At 41.5% G+C, this 12,991-nt stretch overlaps 1 protein-coding gene across 3 annotated transcripts in view; it reads left to right on the top strand.

Annotated features, from left to right (window-relative positions):
- cacnb1 (calcium channel, voltage-dependent, beta 1 subunit) overlaps window positions 1-12,991 on the top strand; it is a 38,033-nt gene that overhangs the window by 18,875 nt on the left and 6,167 nt on the right. For 2 of the 3 annotated variants that reach the window (XM_080487912.1, XM_080487910.1), the window contains 5 exons: window positions 4,573-4,692; window positions 4,830-4,952; window positions 6,722-6,858; window positions 7,196-7,263; window positions 9,073-9,233. In XM_080487912.1, coding sequence (XP_080344038.1) covers window positions 4,573-4,692; window positions 4,830-4,952; window positions 6,722-6,858; window positions 7,196-7,263; window positions 9,073-9,233 — 609 coding nt within the window. Of the gene's footprint in view, window positions 1-4,572; window positions 4,693-4,829; window positions 4,953-6,721; window positions 6,859-7,195; window positions 7,264-9,072; window positions 9,234-9,623; window positions 9,653-12,991 lie in introns of all 3 variants that reach the window. The other variant, XM_080487911.1, reaches the window with a different exon arrangement.

The raw sequence follows: 12,991 nt of genomic DNA, 5'->3' as shown, positions 1-12,991 counted from the left end.
CTCAGTGACGCTAAGTGGGGGCGGCTGTGATGGTCCTCATTAGATCCTTCCTCCCACCTGAGCAGGACGCGGCGGTCGCGGCGGTCGCGGCGCTTCGAGTGTTTCACTTTGAGTAAATGAAGCAGGAAGCGGCGGCTGGAGGAGTAGCCGGCCGCCGCCGGCCGTCGCCTTGGCAACAGGGAGGGTCTACTCTCGGCGCGAGGCCGGTGTGACGTGATCTGCGTGTGTCTTCACGTTTGACGTCAGGCGGAGACACACGGAGGGGAATTTACAGGCGGAGAGGGGCTTTATTCACACACTGGAAACCTCATCAAGATTCACGCGTCGCACAGACAAATGAAAGGATAGACGCTGTTTTCAAAACAAAATATAAAGGAATTCAACCAAAGAAGAGAAAAGTTCTGTGTCTGTGCGCGTGTGAGATTGAAATAACTTGCAGAATGTCAAAGGTTTCATCAGTTTTTTTGTTTTTTGAAAATTTAAAAGAAGCAAACATAATCAAACACAATACAAATCAAATTTGTTGAGTCACAGTTTGTCCCTTTTTTTCCACTTGTAAGAAGGTTGGTAAAACACTACTGTGTCACAAATTAAAATTTTCTGTCCATTATTTATTGGCTCAGACTTTATTGGACTACTGGCGCATTCTGGCCTCATAATAATGGAATAATGGAAATTAATGTTGCTGTTGCTTTTTACCCATTTACCATCTCACTTTTCTTCTTTCACACTTTATAAATATATCTGCAGGCCTACACTTTATCTTATCATGTTTTATCCAAAACAACAGTAAAGGTACAGACACATACACGGCGATACATCAGATACTAGAATAAACATACTTATAAAATCAAATCAGGAAGAAGCTTTTCTATAATAATTTACATAAATACATGATAGGATTTGTTCGAGGGAAAATACACTCCTCTGATAGTCGGATCCCACCTTCTCCTTTATTATACAATTATGACCACAGGGTGGAATAACATTTATCTCCTCTGCATAGGAAATAAATCACCAGCAGACTGGGGGAAAAACAAATATTGTAATAAAACTGAGCTGTCAGTTCTCTGCAAAAGTGTAACTTCTTCTTACTAACGCACGAGCTCGATTTAAAAAAAAAAACTAAAAAAACATTATGCCTAATGTCATGTGCTACTAATAGGCTTTTACTTTATTTCCTATTTTCTCTTCATTGTATATAGTTTTTTTTACTCTAAGTTAAGTTGGGTTGGAGTCATAAAGTTGTTGGTTTTTTTTTAAATAAATTTTGCTTATTGTTAAACAATTCCCTGCTTTTTTCTGATGTCCTTTCATCTGTAAACCCCGTCACCTTTGTATAATTGCTTTGTTAACCAGTTGCTTTTTGCATAAATGTACTCTATTCAGCAGATACTTTTATATAGTTTTTTTTCTAATCTATTCAAAAATATCCATCCAATACACCCCACAGTAGAACATTTCATTGATACATTTCCTCATTCAATTAGAAATATCTTTCTATCAAACCACACAAACAATCATCAAAGGTAGCAGAGTGGATAATACATGTTTTAATACAATAATGACAATTTACAAAAAAAAAAATGTTTTGCCATGAGTTTACCAATTCAAACCTGTTTTTGTTACATCGCTGTATTTTTCTGCTCATATATACATATATATTGTTATTTAGCTGTTTTACTAATTAAATGTATATAAGAACAGCTGGAAAAGTAAAAATGTGGAAACTTTTCTTTTAATTATGACGTTTGGAGAAATAGAGGTGTAATCAACTGTTTTTTCTCTGAAGGAACATGTGGAAAAAAAACAACAAATACTTTAGTCAAACCTAGTTATGTAATTGAATATAGTGTGTATGAGGAAATGTGACTTTAAAATAACATGCATCACACCCACAAGCACTCACTTCAGAGAAAAATACCCTTTTTATTAAATTCATCTCAGATTTATTAGAGAAAATTTCATGGATAAAGTATATCTCTGAATCTTAGTGGATTAATTTTGCTTCTATAGAAAAGCTTTCTAACATTACATCATATTTGTCCTTGTCTCATAGCCCATCTGTAAACTTTGATAACATAAAGAAATAAAATGTACGATCAGGATGGGATTTTCCAGCTGGGGATTACAGAGCTTCTACTTAATCGTCACAGGGAGGATCAAACCATCTGCCCCTCATATAGATTAAAGTTTTCTCACTGAAACAATAAATGTATTTTAAGAAAAAAGTCTAATTAGAGCTATAAAGCCTTTATATAAAGGCCTGTAACTGTCATACCTGTTACATTTGGTTGTTCACTGTCGTTTTTAATTGAGCAATATTAATTTATTTCCTTTACATTTTGTCTTTATAAAACATGTATTCAATGTAAACTCCACATATTTCTTTTTTTTATCTTGATTTTGATATATCAAAGTGGTTTTTTTTGTGTTGTTTTTTTTTTATGTCTGTGATAAAGTTCCTGGCACCGGCACTGACATAAACGGAACGCCACCGCAGAGCAGCATTGTTTGTTGTAGTGACTGCGTGCGTTGTCTGACTACACATGTTCAACATTTTTTCATCATCACTACATATGGTGTATGTCATCTTTGTGCATTCTCACCTCTATTTTAATAGCCCACACCTAGTGACTCACTGCTTCTGCCTGCCACATTCAGCTGTCCGCATTCTTGTCAGTGCCTCCTACAAAGCACCAGGCAGCCTGTCAGCGCAAAAAAAAAAAAAATCGGCAATGAGAGTACAAGTGGGATTGTTATATAAATTGAACACTCAAACACTTCAGAAGTTCAGGCTGCTTCTCTCTCTCTCTCTCTCTCTCTCTCTCTCTCTCTCTCTCTCTCTCTCTCTCTCTGCTTGGCTGAACAGTGCAGTAGGCCGGCACTACAGGCCCTCGGGAGGCTCGGGCTTTTATTGTGGCAGGGGTGTCCGCATGAGGGTCAGCGGCAGAGAGTCGAGTTACAATGCATGAGTGGTGGATGTGTTGGAAACTGTAGCCACTTCATGAGAAATTTATATCCACACTGATATTATAAACGGTCCTCGGGTCATTTTTCCCTCTCTGCCAGTTTCTGGCTCCACTCGACACGCCCACACACACTCCCCGATCTATTGTTGAGAGATTTTACACCTCGGCCGCGTCGAGGCTGCGGTGGAAATGTTGGCCCGCTGTTTCGCATCCTTTCTCCCAACCTCAAATTACACGGGGTCGTCTTTCGTACGGCCGATACGCGCTGCGATTTTCCCAGATGAGAGATGGCAAGAGAGGGAAACGTGGTGAAGTCTGTGGTCTTGACTCTGAACCGGTGGTTCTACGTCGCGCTGTGAGACCAGTTCAAGGACGCCCGTTGTCATCGTCTTGCGACCAAAGACAAACTGCGATAAAATTCAGACTGTGAGAGATGTTTTTGGGGGGGGGGGGGGGGGGGGGGGGGGACCAACTAACCAAACTGGCCCACATCCATACGGAGTACACTTCTGAAGCCACTTCGATCGTCCATTTAAATGATATCATGAGCAGATTTGCATTAAGGTCTTGTCTACATGACGAACCGCATCGTTTTGGGCCGATCATCGACACGTCCTGGCGATTTCAGAGACTGAAAACGGGTAGGGAAGTTTTAAACGCCGCCGAGGCTTTGACATGTGGACGGGCAAGATGCACGTTAGCTGAAAACGATGACGTCATCGCCCCACCAACCTCTCCGCAACGTCACTTAACAGCAAGAACAATGGCGGACTACATGCTCCAGATTGAGCTGCAGAAGCTAATGATGCCTGTTGATTTAATAAGGCAAGATGTTGGATTTGTCCAATACGAGGATTTTTTGATGCTTCATGTCTTTTTCGACATTTTTTAAGTATTTACAATGCGCCTGGCATATGTGTTACATAATTTTGAGTCATTTCTATGGTGCCAAGTGGATGGGAATTTGACGGGAAGAACAAAGATAGTTTTGGCTCGTGTGGACAAGGCCGAAGTCTTTCTGATAGGACACTGTCCATCTCAAAACGTCTCCATTGTTATCACATTTATTTTGTTTGTTACGTTTAAATGTAGAGTGTTTTGTTTGAAAATGAAATACCATAACAGTAAATGCTAACGTAAAATGCAAGTCGATCAACTTCAAACTCCCTTTGCAAAATTGGCTTCCCAAGTTGGCCTCTCTGTCTGAGCCACGACCACGTCCATATTCTCACGAGGGCTCCGTTCAAATTTATGTTTAGAATGTGTTATTACTGCAGTCTGCACACAGCAAACTTCACGTCGTGGCCTAAAGTTTAGTAGATTTGTGTCTTACAGTGGGACTAGCTGTGATCTTATAACATTATTGATATCTGTTTGCTGTAGGAGCCTGCAAGGTGCTCAGGTTTGGGTCCCTCTATTGTGACTGCGTTTTGTCGAGACAGTCTAACATCCAATCGCAGGCGGGTCATTGGTTTCAACAGTTTTTTTTTGTTGGCCTACTTCTCTTTTCAATCCCTCCAAGGTCTGATTCACGAGTGCCCGTCTAGCTCCCGGCAGCTTCCTCTCCCTCACCTTCACGTAATCTCTCTGTGCATTTCAGGGCTCGGCAGACTCCTACACCAGCCGGCCGTCGGACTCGGACGTGTCCCTGGAGGAGGACCCCGAGGCTCTGCGGAAGGAGGCTGACAGACAGGCTCTCGCCACACTCGAGAAAGCAAAGGTCAGAGGTCAGCGGTCACGCTGCTCTGTGTGATCACTGTGTTATCCCGAAATCAACATTTTAAATTTCTCATGTCGGCTCGCTCGGAGCTGGAGTGACTCTGTGCATGCTGATATCGCCTTATTTTGTCTCCGCAGACCAAACCGGTGGCGTTTGCTGTGCGTACAAATGTGGGATACAACCCCGGCCCCAGCGATGATGTTCCTGTGCAGGGCATGGCCATCTCCTTTGAAGCCAAAGACTTCTTGCACATTAAAGAGGTTTGGACTTGGATTGTGGACATAGACTTTGTAGCGGAGTCCATCAAGAGGAAGAACATTTAAACTGTTAAAGAAGCCACACCACGATGCAAAAGTAGAGCATCCGTTTCATGACTTTTTTCCAAAGGAAGTTATGTAAAGTACTGTCTGTGTGAACTTAAGAAACAAGTTTAGGTAGTACACTGACAGAAGATCCTGCATGGTGTCACGGGGCGGCTCCAGAATTGGCCCCCTTTCAGCGGCTGGCAGTGATTGCGGGTGGGAAGCCGGTGAGGGATCATGCTACAATATACTGCACTGCCTCTCTCTGTCTAAGCCGTGGCCAGGCCACGAGTGGGAGTTAGCAACATGAGCTGCAGTGCAGCAGGAAGTAGGTGAACCAAATCTGGAAGGAAAAAAAAAATCAAATTGGCCCAAAAAACAGAGAAGTAAAAGTCGGACTCCAATTTGAACACTGTTGGGGTACATAATGTATTTCAGATACAAATATTTGGGAAACAAATGAACGGGGTTGTGTTGGACCGATATGGGATGAGTTGTTGCGTGCCAGAAAGAATTCATGATTCCAAATCATAATAGCACCAATCAGTCTTGATCCCACACTGCATGTTTCAGCTGATTTCATTTTTCCAACAAAGAGAAGGTGAAAATTATGGTATTGAAAACTTTCCCAGAGATCACAATGACATGCTTTTGTTGTTCTATAGAGTCTGACGAGTGAGTATCTTCAACATGTGGTTAATTTATTTGCATTATTTTGCTGCAAAACCCAGTTCCGCTGTTATTTCATGTATTTTGGATCCACACATCATACTAGAAATGTGTCCAAATGCATTAATTCACATTTTAAAAAAGGGGAATAGAATCGGATATCATTGGATAGAGACGGTGAGGAACACTGCTCTGATGTACAATCAGTTGAACAGCAGTGCAGATTTAGCTACATATTGACCAAATTTGCATATTCTACTGGAATATTAAGACGGTTTCAACTCTGCAGAGGTCGAATGACGACTCGTACCTGTGAATCCTGTGAATCCGTGAGATGCATGAATAGATAACAGGGCAGAGACTTTCCAACAACCAGAATTTAGAAATGAAATCATCAAGTATATTGAAGTTCAGGGTCACTTCTAGATCCAGTCCTCAGTTTGTTTCCAGCAGTTAAAACCTTCAAAAGACACATTTTGCTTTTCAACAGCTCCCAGAGCAACAATAGAGACGCGTTATGTCACTCTGTACATTTGTGTGTGCAAAGAAGCACTAATGACATAAAATAGTGAGATAAGAGTGCAATGTTTATAAAGAATTAATATGTAAGGAGTCGACATTTTCACAGATTTTAACTAACTAGATGTTAATTGCCCAATGCACAGATACACTGTAGTTGAATGGCTATACTGCAAGCAAGCAGTCGGATTTCTCCCCACTCCACAAACTAATTCAAGTGGAGCTCCAAATTATGAAATATGTTTTTTTTAATCTAAAAACCAAAACTTCAGCTTTGGCTTGGGTGTCAGTTAGGTTTGATTGGTCTCATAATCCATTCAGATCTTCATTCCCAGCCTCTAATATCCCTGTTCTCTGTTGATGCTGTCAAGGTATCACAAACCAAAGAACTGACTCTGAATCTTCCCAAAAGGGGCTACAGAGATGAACCAAAGTCCTCTAATTGGCCAAAGTGTTGATGGCTATAGTATACTGGATGCTGTAATGTTTGCAGAGAGACTGTGTCTTGCTCATCGGTGTCTGATTTGTTCCATATGCAGAAGTACAACAACGACTGGTGGATCGGACGCCTGGTGAAGGAGGGCTGCGAGGTGGGCTTCATCCCCAGCCCGGTCAAGCTGGAGAACACTCGTCTGCTGCAAGAGCAGAGGATGAGACAAAACCGACTCAGCTCCAGGTAGTAATGAAAAGCCCTCTGCAGCTCAAACAACAACCCCTGATTTTTATTTTTTTTTTTTTTTCCCAAACAGATCAAACATGAGTCACATTTCACCCACCAGGCAATAGAAAGCAAACTAAAATAGACAAGAGCATTAGTGTGAGTCACTGAAGGTCTTTGTGTTCACAGGTACTATCTAGAAATGGATCTGTTTATTGAAATTGTTTGAAATAGTATCCCGAAAAAAAAAAATATAAAAATCAACACCACTGTTATTGTAGTGGTACAATTTGCACAGCGAGTACACTTTCTGTCATTGAATAATATTTGATGCCTCTGTTTCTGTCTCTTTCAGTAAATCTGGAGGAAGTTCTAGTCTGGATGTTGCCACAGGAACACGCAGGCCCACCCCACCTGGCACAGGTGAGGTCACCTGATCCCTCCACACACTCGAAAAACAGTAACCGTGCATAAGCTTGCGTGGGCCCTCGTGCCATCCCGACAGAGCCAGAAAGAATAAGAGCGACCAAGTTTAAATTGGCCGGTTAGTCAGGCGCGATGATGAATCACGGCTCGTCCCGGCGGGCGGCTGCCTGAAGTGAGGGAGGTCTGTCGAGGTCTGTCATTATGGCGCAGGACTGGACTGAAATAGAGCCGAGAACAGACCGCACTCATTAAACTTGCTAAGTCTGTCTGGCTGGGACGCGCGCTTCATCAATGAGGCGACGTAGATCCGCTGCGACAGCAGGAGAGAGGGAAGTGAACGTAAGGAAGCATAAACAGACCTGATGGACTTCATGTTAAACAGACACACTCGTATCGACGCTGGATTCTCACATATTTTCAGCACGCTTTTTCTGATAGCAGCCTCACAGGTTTCCTGACAATTTAGGATGCGATCTCCAAACCACTGCGAGCATATATCGACTGAAGAGCAAAATGTTCTCGTTCCTGTTTTGAAGCGCTCGCTCTGTGAGACTTGGAGGTCACCCAGGTTTTGGAAGCGCTCCGAGGCCAAAAACACAGCGACGGTAGAGATGAAACTGACTTCATGCCAAAAACTGGGCTTCAGGTTAGGGCTGAAACTTTCCGATAAAATGGAAGAATTCCACAGAAGTTGAAATAATTCAGCAGCAATTATTGAGCTTTTAATTTGAAATATCTGGTAAGTCTTGAGATAGAGATTGTAAACTGTTGAACACTTATTATTTTAACAAATTTTGATTACACTTATAATGAATTCAGTTCTTAAATTGTGTGCTTTAATAAAATATATGTAATAGTGTCCAAAAAAAAGTATAAAATTTATCCTAAGAATTGTAACATCAGTACTGGGTCCCGGCAAGTACCCAAATGTACGCACCCGATATGATTAAACACACTTTCTGATGGCAAAATGTCTCTTTGTTGACACAGAACTCCTCCACTGTGTTTACCACAGATGCACCGATACCGCTAAAGGTATCGGTATGGGGTCTGATACTGCATTAAGTACTCGTGCTCAGAAAAATATCCTTCATACCACCACAGGCAGAGGCTGTGTGGAGACGGTTCACAGAAACACAAAGCCTCCTCGTATCGTTTTCGTTTGGAGCAATTAGGCCTTATGGCATTAAATAAGTACTTGTATCGATACTCTGTACCAACAAGTAACTAAAGGTATTGGTTTCTTCCCTGGTGTTTTCATATCAACATATAATGTAATAATATTCAGATTGTTATTTCTGGTCTCACCCTGTACCAGCTTAGTGTGGTATCAGTCCTCTCATCTAAATCCCCATCAGAAAACATTCACCTGCCCTGAATCCCTGATTGCACCTCCAGAAACCAGCCACCTGCCCGGCCTGCCCCCTCCTTCCTCGCCCTGCATCCCCCTTTCTTTCCACTCTCTCTCTCAGACCTTCATTCTGTCCTGGTGGAGCTCCTTCTCTTCATCTACACTTGTACACGTTCCCCCTCTGCTGCTCACACTGTAACTTCCTTCACTTTGTGATAGTGTGATGTGGTTTTTTTCTTTTTGTCATCCTCACTTGTCGTTGAACTCATACTGCCACCTCTTTAAATCTTTCTTGATGCGTCTTCTCTCTGTTTCCCCCTCCTTTTGCTTTCTTTTCCACTGTTCTTTTCCCTTTTTCTCACCCTTTCTTTCTCCACGCCACCTCATCTGGCTTCCTTCTTCCCTGTTCTGCTTTCTGTCTCTGCGCGACCCCCCCCCTCTTCCCACCCCACCAGCTCACGTGGACATGTCCACAGTGACCTTTGACGTTGACCCCCTCGACCTGGATGCTGAGGAGCCCCCTGAATCCCAGGGTGACACTCGCTCCTCCAAGGGCATGTCAGGCAGCGTAACGTCCCCCCAGGCCAACGCCCACCGACTGCCCTTCTTTAAGAAGGTAACGTTAGGGGCCCGGGACGCCCTGCTCACCCCTGCTAGCCGCCCCCTTCCCCCCTGCTTCTCCCTTCTCTATCCTGCAGCTCCTCGGAGTGACGATCAGGTGTAACTTCTCCTTCTTCCCCTCCTCACTAACCACCAAATATAACACTGTTTGCCCCCCCCCCCCTCAGGCTCTGATATGTTTGGATTTCTGTAACGTTGAGCTGCGAGAGGCGTTGAACTAACCAATGGACTCTTTAAATGGCCGTGAAGGCAGTCCACATAAAGTCTGCTTCTGATCCCCCTCCTAATCCTAACATGTCAATGACTAAATGTGCTCTTGTGTTTTGTGCTTGTTCTTCTTCTTTTTTTTTGTCTCTTCTGGCTTTTGTGTGGAATGAAACTGTAGGTGGTCCGGCTAAACAGAAACAGAAGTCGGTGAGTGTGGTTTGTTCTAAAGACTAACCTTCTTCACATTTCACATTTTTAAACTCCCGTCTCCACGTCCTCCGGTTTCCCATCCTGTGGTAACTTGTTGTGTTGCTGTTCATTTATTCTTAAGCTGCTTAAAAAACACACGTTGAAACGGAATGAATACCCACGTTCAGGAGCGTTTGTCAATGGCCGTGACGCCTCTGTCGTTTCCCCCAGATCTTGTAGCACAGCTGTCAGTGTGCCGCTGCAGGTGCAGATCCATCGCAGACCCTGTTAGTCAGAGTGTGGCTGTAATGCGTCCTGACACGCTTTCATTTCCATTTACGATGGCTGACGTGAATGACAGCGGCCCACAATCAGCTGTTTTCATGCTTTTCAGCACGATTTGAATCAAATGTTCTGGCTTAGAGCTGCAGAGCAAAGACATTTTATGTTAGAATAAGTGGCAAAGACCGGATTTACCTCGCTGCAGCTCAGATAATAATAATAATGATATTAATAATGAGTTTAACGATAAAGCTGAGTTTGAACAGATAAGTCTACATGCGTGATTTTCAGTCTGAAGGCCACAAAGTAATTGCTTTAGGTCTTTACAGTTATTCTGTAGATATGAGGAACAGATATCGTTGTGTTTCTCAGTTTGAGTCGCTCCTATGTGAGAAAATGAGAAAGTGGCTGCATCTCTGTATAGCGTAGCCAACAATGGGCTCAGACTAGTGGACAGCAAAACATCTAAAATAGCAGAAGTTGTCATGTACAAATGCTATTTCCTAGTCCAAAGCTAGCTTTTGCTGCATTTATTTATCTGTAACTGCAAGTGAAATTGTACTTTTAGTGCATCTCACTACGCAGTGCACTTCTTCTTCCCTACACTCACTCCCATGCACCAAGTGAATCTAGTTTCGCCTTGCTCAGCAGCCATGTTACTCTTTTGAGTTTCTGAGCATTGTCGCTCTTTGATCTATTCCTCTTTTTCACTTAAAGTTCACCTATAGAGCAGAATATGCTGCATCGGCACTGCCTGCATTGGCTCAAAAATATACTAGATAATCTTCACACAGTGTGTTATAGTTTGAAAATAAATATTAAGGTCTAGATATGTGTATAATGAATATACCATTTAATATGATCAGGAGCCATAGATTGTAAATTTGTTCTAATCGCAATATCAATCACAGCACTGTTAATAATTGACATTTTTCCCCTAGGAGACCTACTCAGTATACTTTATGAAGTGTTTTTTATTCAGTTTCATTCAAAGTATTGTTCATCCGAGGTTCAGCAAGCCAGTTTTAAAAAAGAAAAAAGAAAATACTCACATCTCCATAGGATAGGATCTGATTGGAAACCATAATATTGAGCAGTCATGCAGTTCTGTATTACCACATGAACCCCATCAACCCTGTTACTCACAGTTCGGTATTGTGCCCTGTGCTCATGTTATTCACGTCGAGTGAGTGATATTGTTACGTCCTGTGCTCCAGCTCTCCCGCTGTGTAGACAAGAGCCATTTGGACGCTTTTAAAATATGTATTTTTAGCCGCTATGAATACAAATGAGGTGAAATGAGCTTCCGTCGCTCTGCTTTATGTAATACAATGTTAGACGAGCGGGACACTCCAGCATTTTCTCCAGCCTGAAGTGCTGTGCAGCACGTACAGAAGAGGAGGCGTGCTTGCAATACAAATCTAAAAAGGAAAAAAAACCATCCCATTTTATTGTTGTCAGAGTATATGGGATGTGTGACCCCGTTCTCACTGAAGAAAACAGTTTCTAAAGAGGACAAATGCTTATGGATGAATCACCCTTTTTATGATTCATAATGTACATTTATACCTTAAGTTCATGTGCTGCGGTACGAATCGTGTTTGTGTGTGGGCGCTTTGTGTAAGTCTGCGTGTTGTTTTCTATTGTAAATGACTCAAGGGGAGCCGCAGACGACGGTGCTAAAAGCCGAAGACCCTATGTTGAGTTGTTGCTTTAAAAAGCCCAGAAGGTGCCATTTAGTTTTAATAAATTGAGTTGAGAAATTATGTTAATTCGTTAATGAATGCAGGTGGGAGTTTAGATTGGATTAATGTACTTTTTCCCATTTATAAGTATTTATTTGTTGGGATTGATGGGCTGGAGGTTATCGGAGCGGATCTGGTGGAGAAAAGGAATTACCCCAAGGTGATTAATAAAGTATGATTATTTAGTTAGTTAAAAGTATAAACCTGAGGCTTTGGCCGCTCTTTGTAGTTTCTGGAATGGATAAACTCATATTAGAGATGACAAATAAATCACACATTCGTATAACTCAGGGTTTAAATAAATTGAATGAATTTATCAGATTTTTCCATCTACTTTTAAAGAGTTAGAAGCTAAAAAAAACAAAAGCCAGATGGAAAATCCTTTTGAGATAAATATACCTCCTGGAAAAAATCTGACTTCTCTCAACAAATATATGAACGTTTGTGGTCGATCAGGTCTACATCTGAATCTCAAGTAGAAGCAGAAATATTGTCCTCAATCAGAACAGAAGCAGATCTAGTATTTTCTGTAAACTCAGCAATGAGTTTCTGCTGATGCAGAAAGAAAGGGATCTCTGAGTTTGAAAACAGCTTGAACAGCAGTGTTCTCTTCTGAGATCAAACATTAAAGATGACAAACCAGAGTCAAGAATGTTTCTCCTGTAAGCATTTGTCTCGAGGTCATTTCACAACCCAACACATTCAGGTCTGATTGATCAGCAGAAAGAATAGAGCGCCTCTTAAAAACAGCGTTTCACAAAGTGATTCAACAGAGAGATTTTAGATAACCTGATCAGCTTTGAAAATTATATTTTTTCTTCTTGGTGGTAAGCTGCTCAGGTGTTGATTCAGCGTAGCAGGCTCAAATAATGATGCCCCCGTCCGCCATACTTCACCTAGCTGGTATCTAGTGCTGCTTTCACACCATATGTATTATTCGGCCTTGGTTCATTCCCATACAAACTTTCTGTGTGGGATAATTTAATTTAATTTAATTTAATTTAATTTAATTTAATTTAATTTAATTTAATTTAATTTAATTTAATTTAATTTAATTTAATTTAATTTAATTTAATTTAATTTTGTTTTGTTTTGTTTATTTATATTCTATAGTATTGCACACGTTAGTTTGATTTCAAAATAGAGTATCACAAATTACCTTTGATAGGTGAAGATCTAATGTATTTGAGATTTAGTGATTGCTTCAATGAAAGGCCTGATATGTTATAATTGTTTTTTCTAGAATTAGATTGAACCCATTTTGTTTGACTCATGACATTGATGCAGATCAGACCACACTTTATGTCTGATGGACGCAGAGATAAACGGG

Source organism: Lipophrys pholis (genome assembly GCF_963383615.2).
Source record: "Lipophrys pholis genome assembly, chromosome: 19".
NCBI lineage: Eukaryota > Metazoa > Chordata > Actinopteri > Blenniiformes > Blenniidae > Lipophrys > Lipophrys pholis.
The sequence above is the reverse complement of the archived record's forward strand: the minus strand, read 5'-3'. Positions and strand labels throughout refer to the sequence as shown.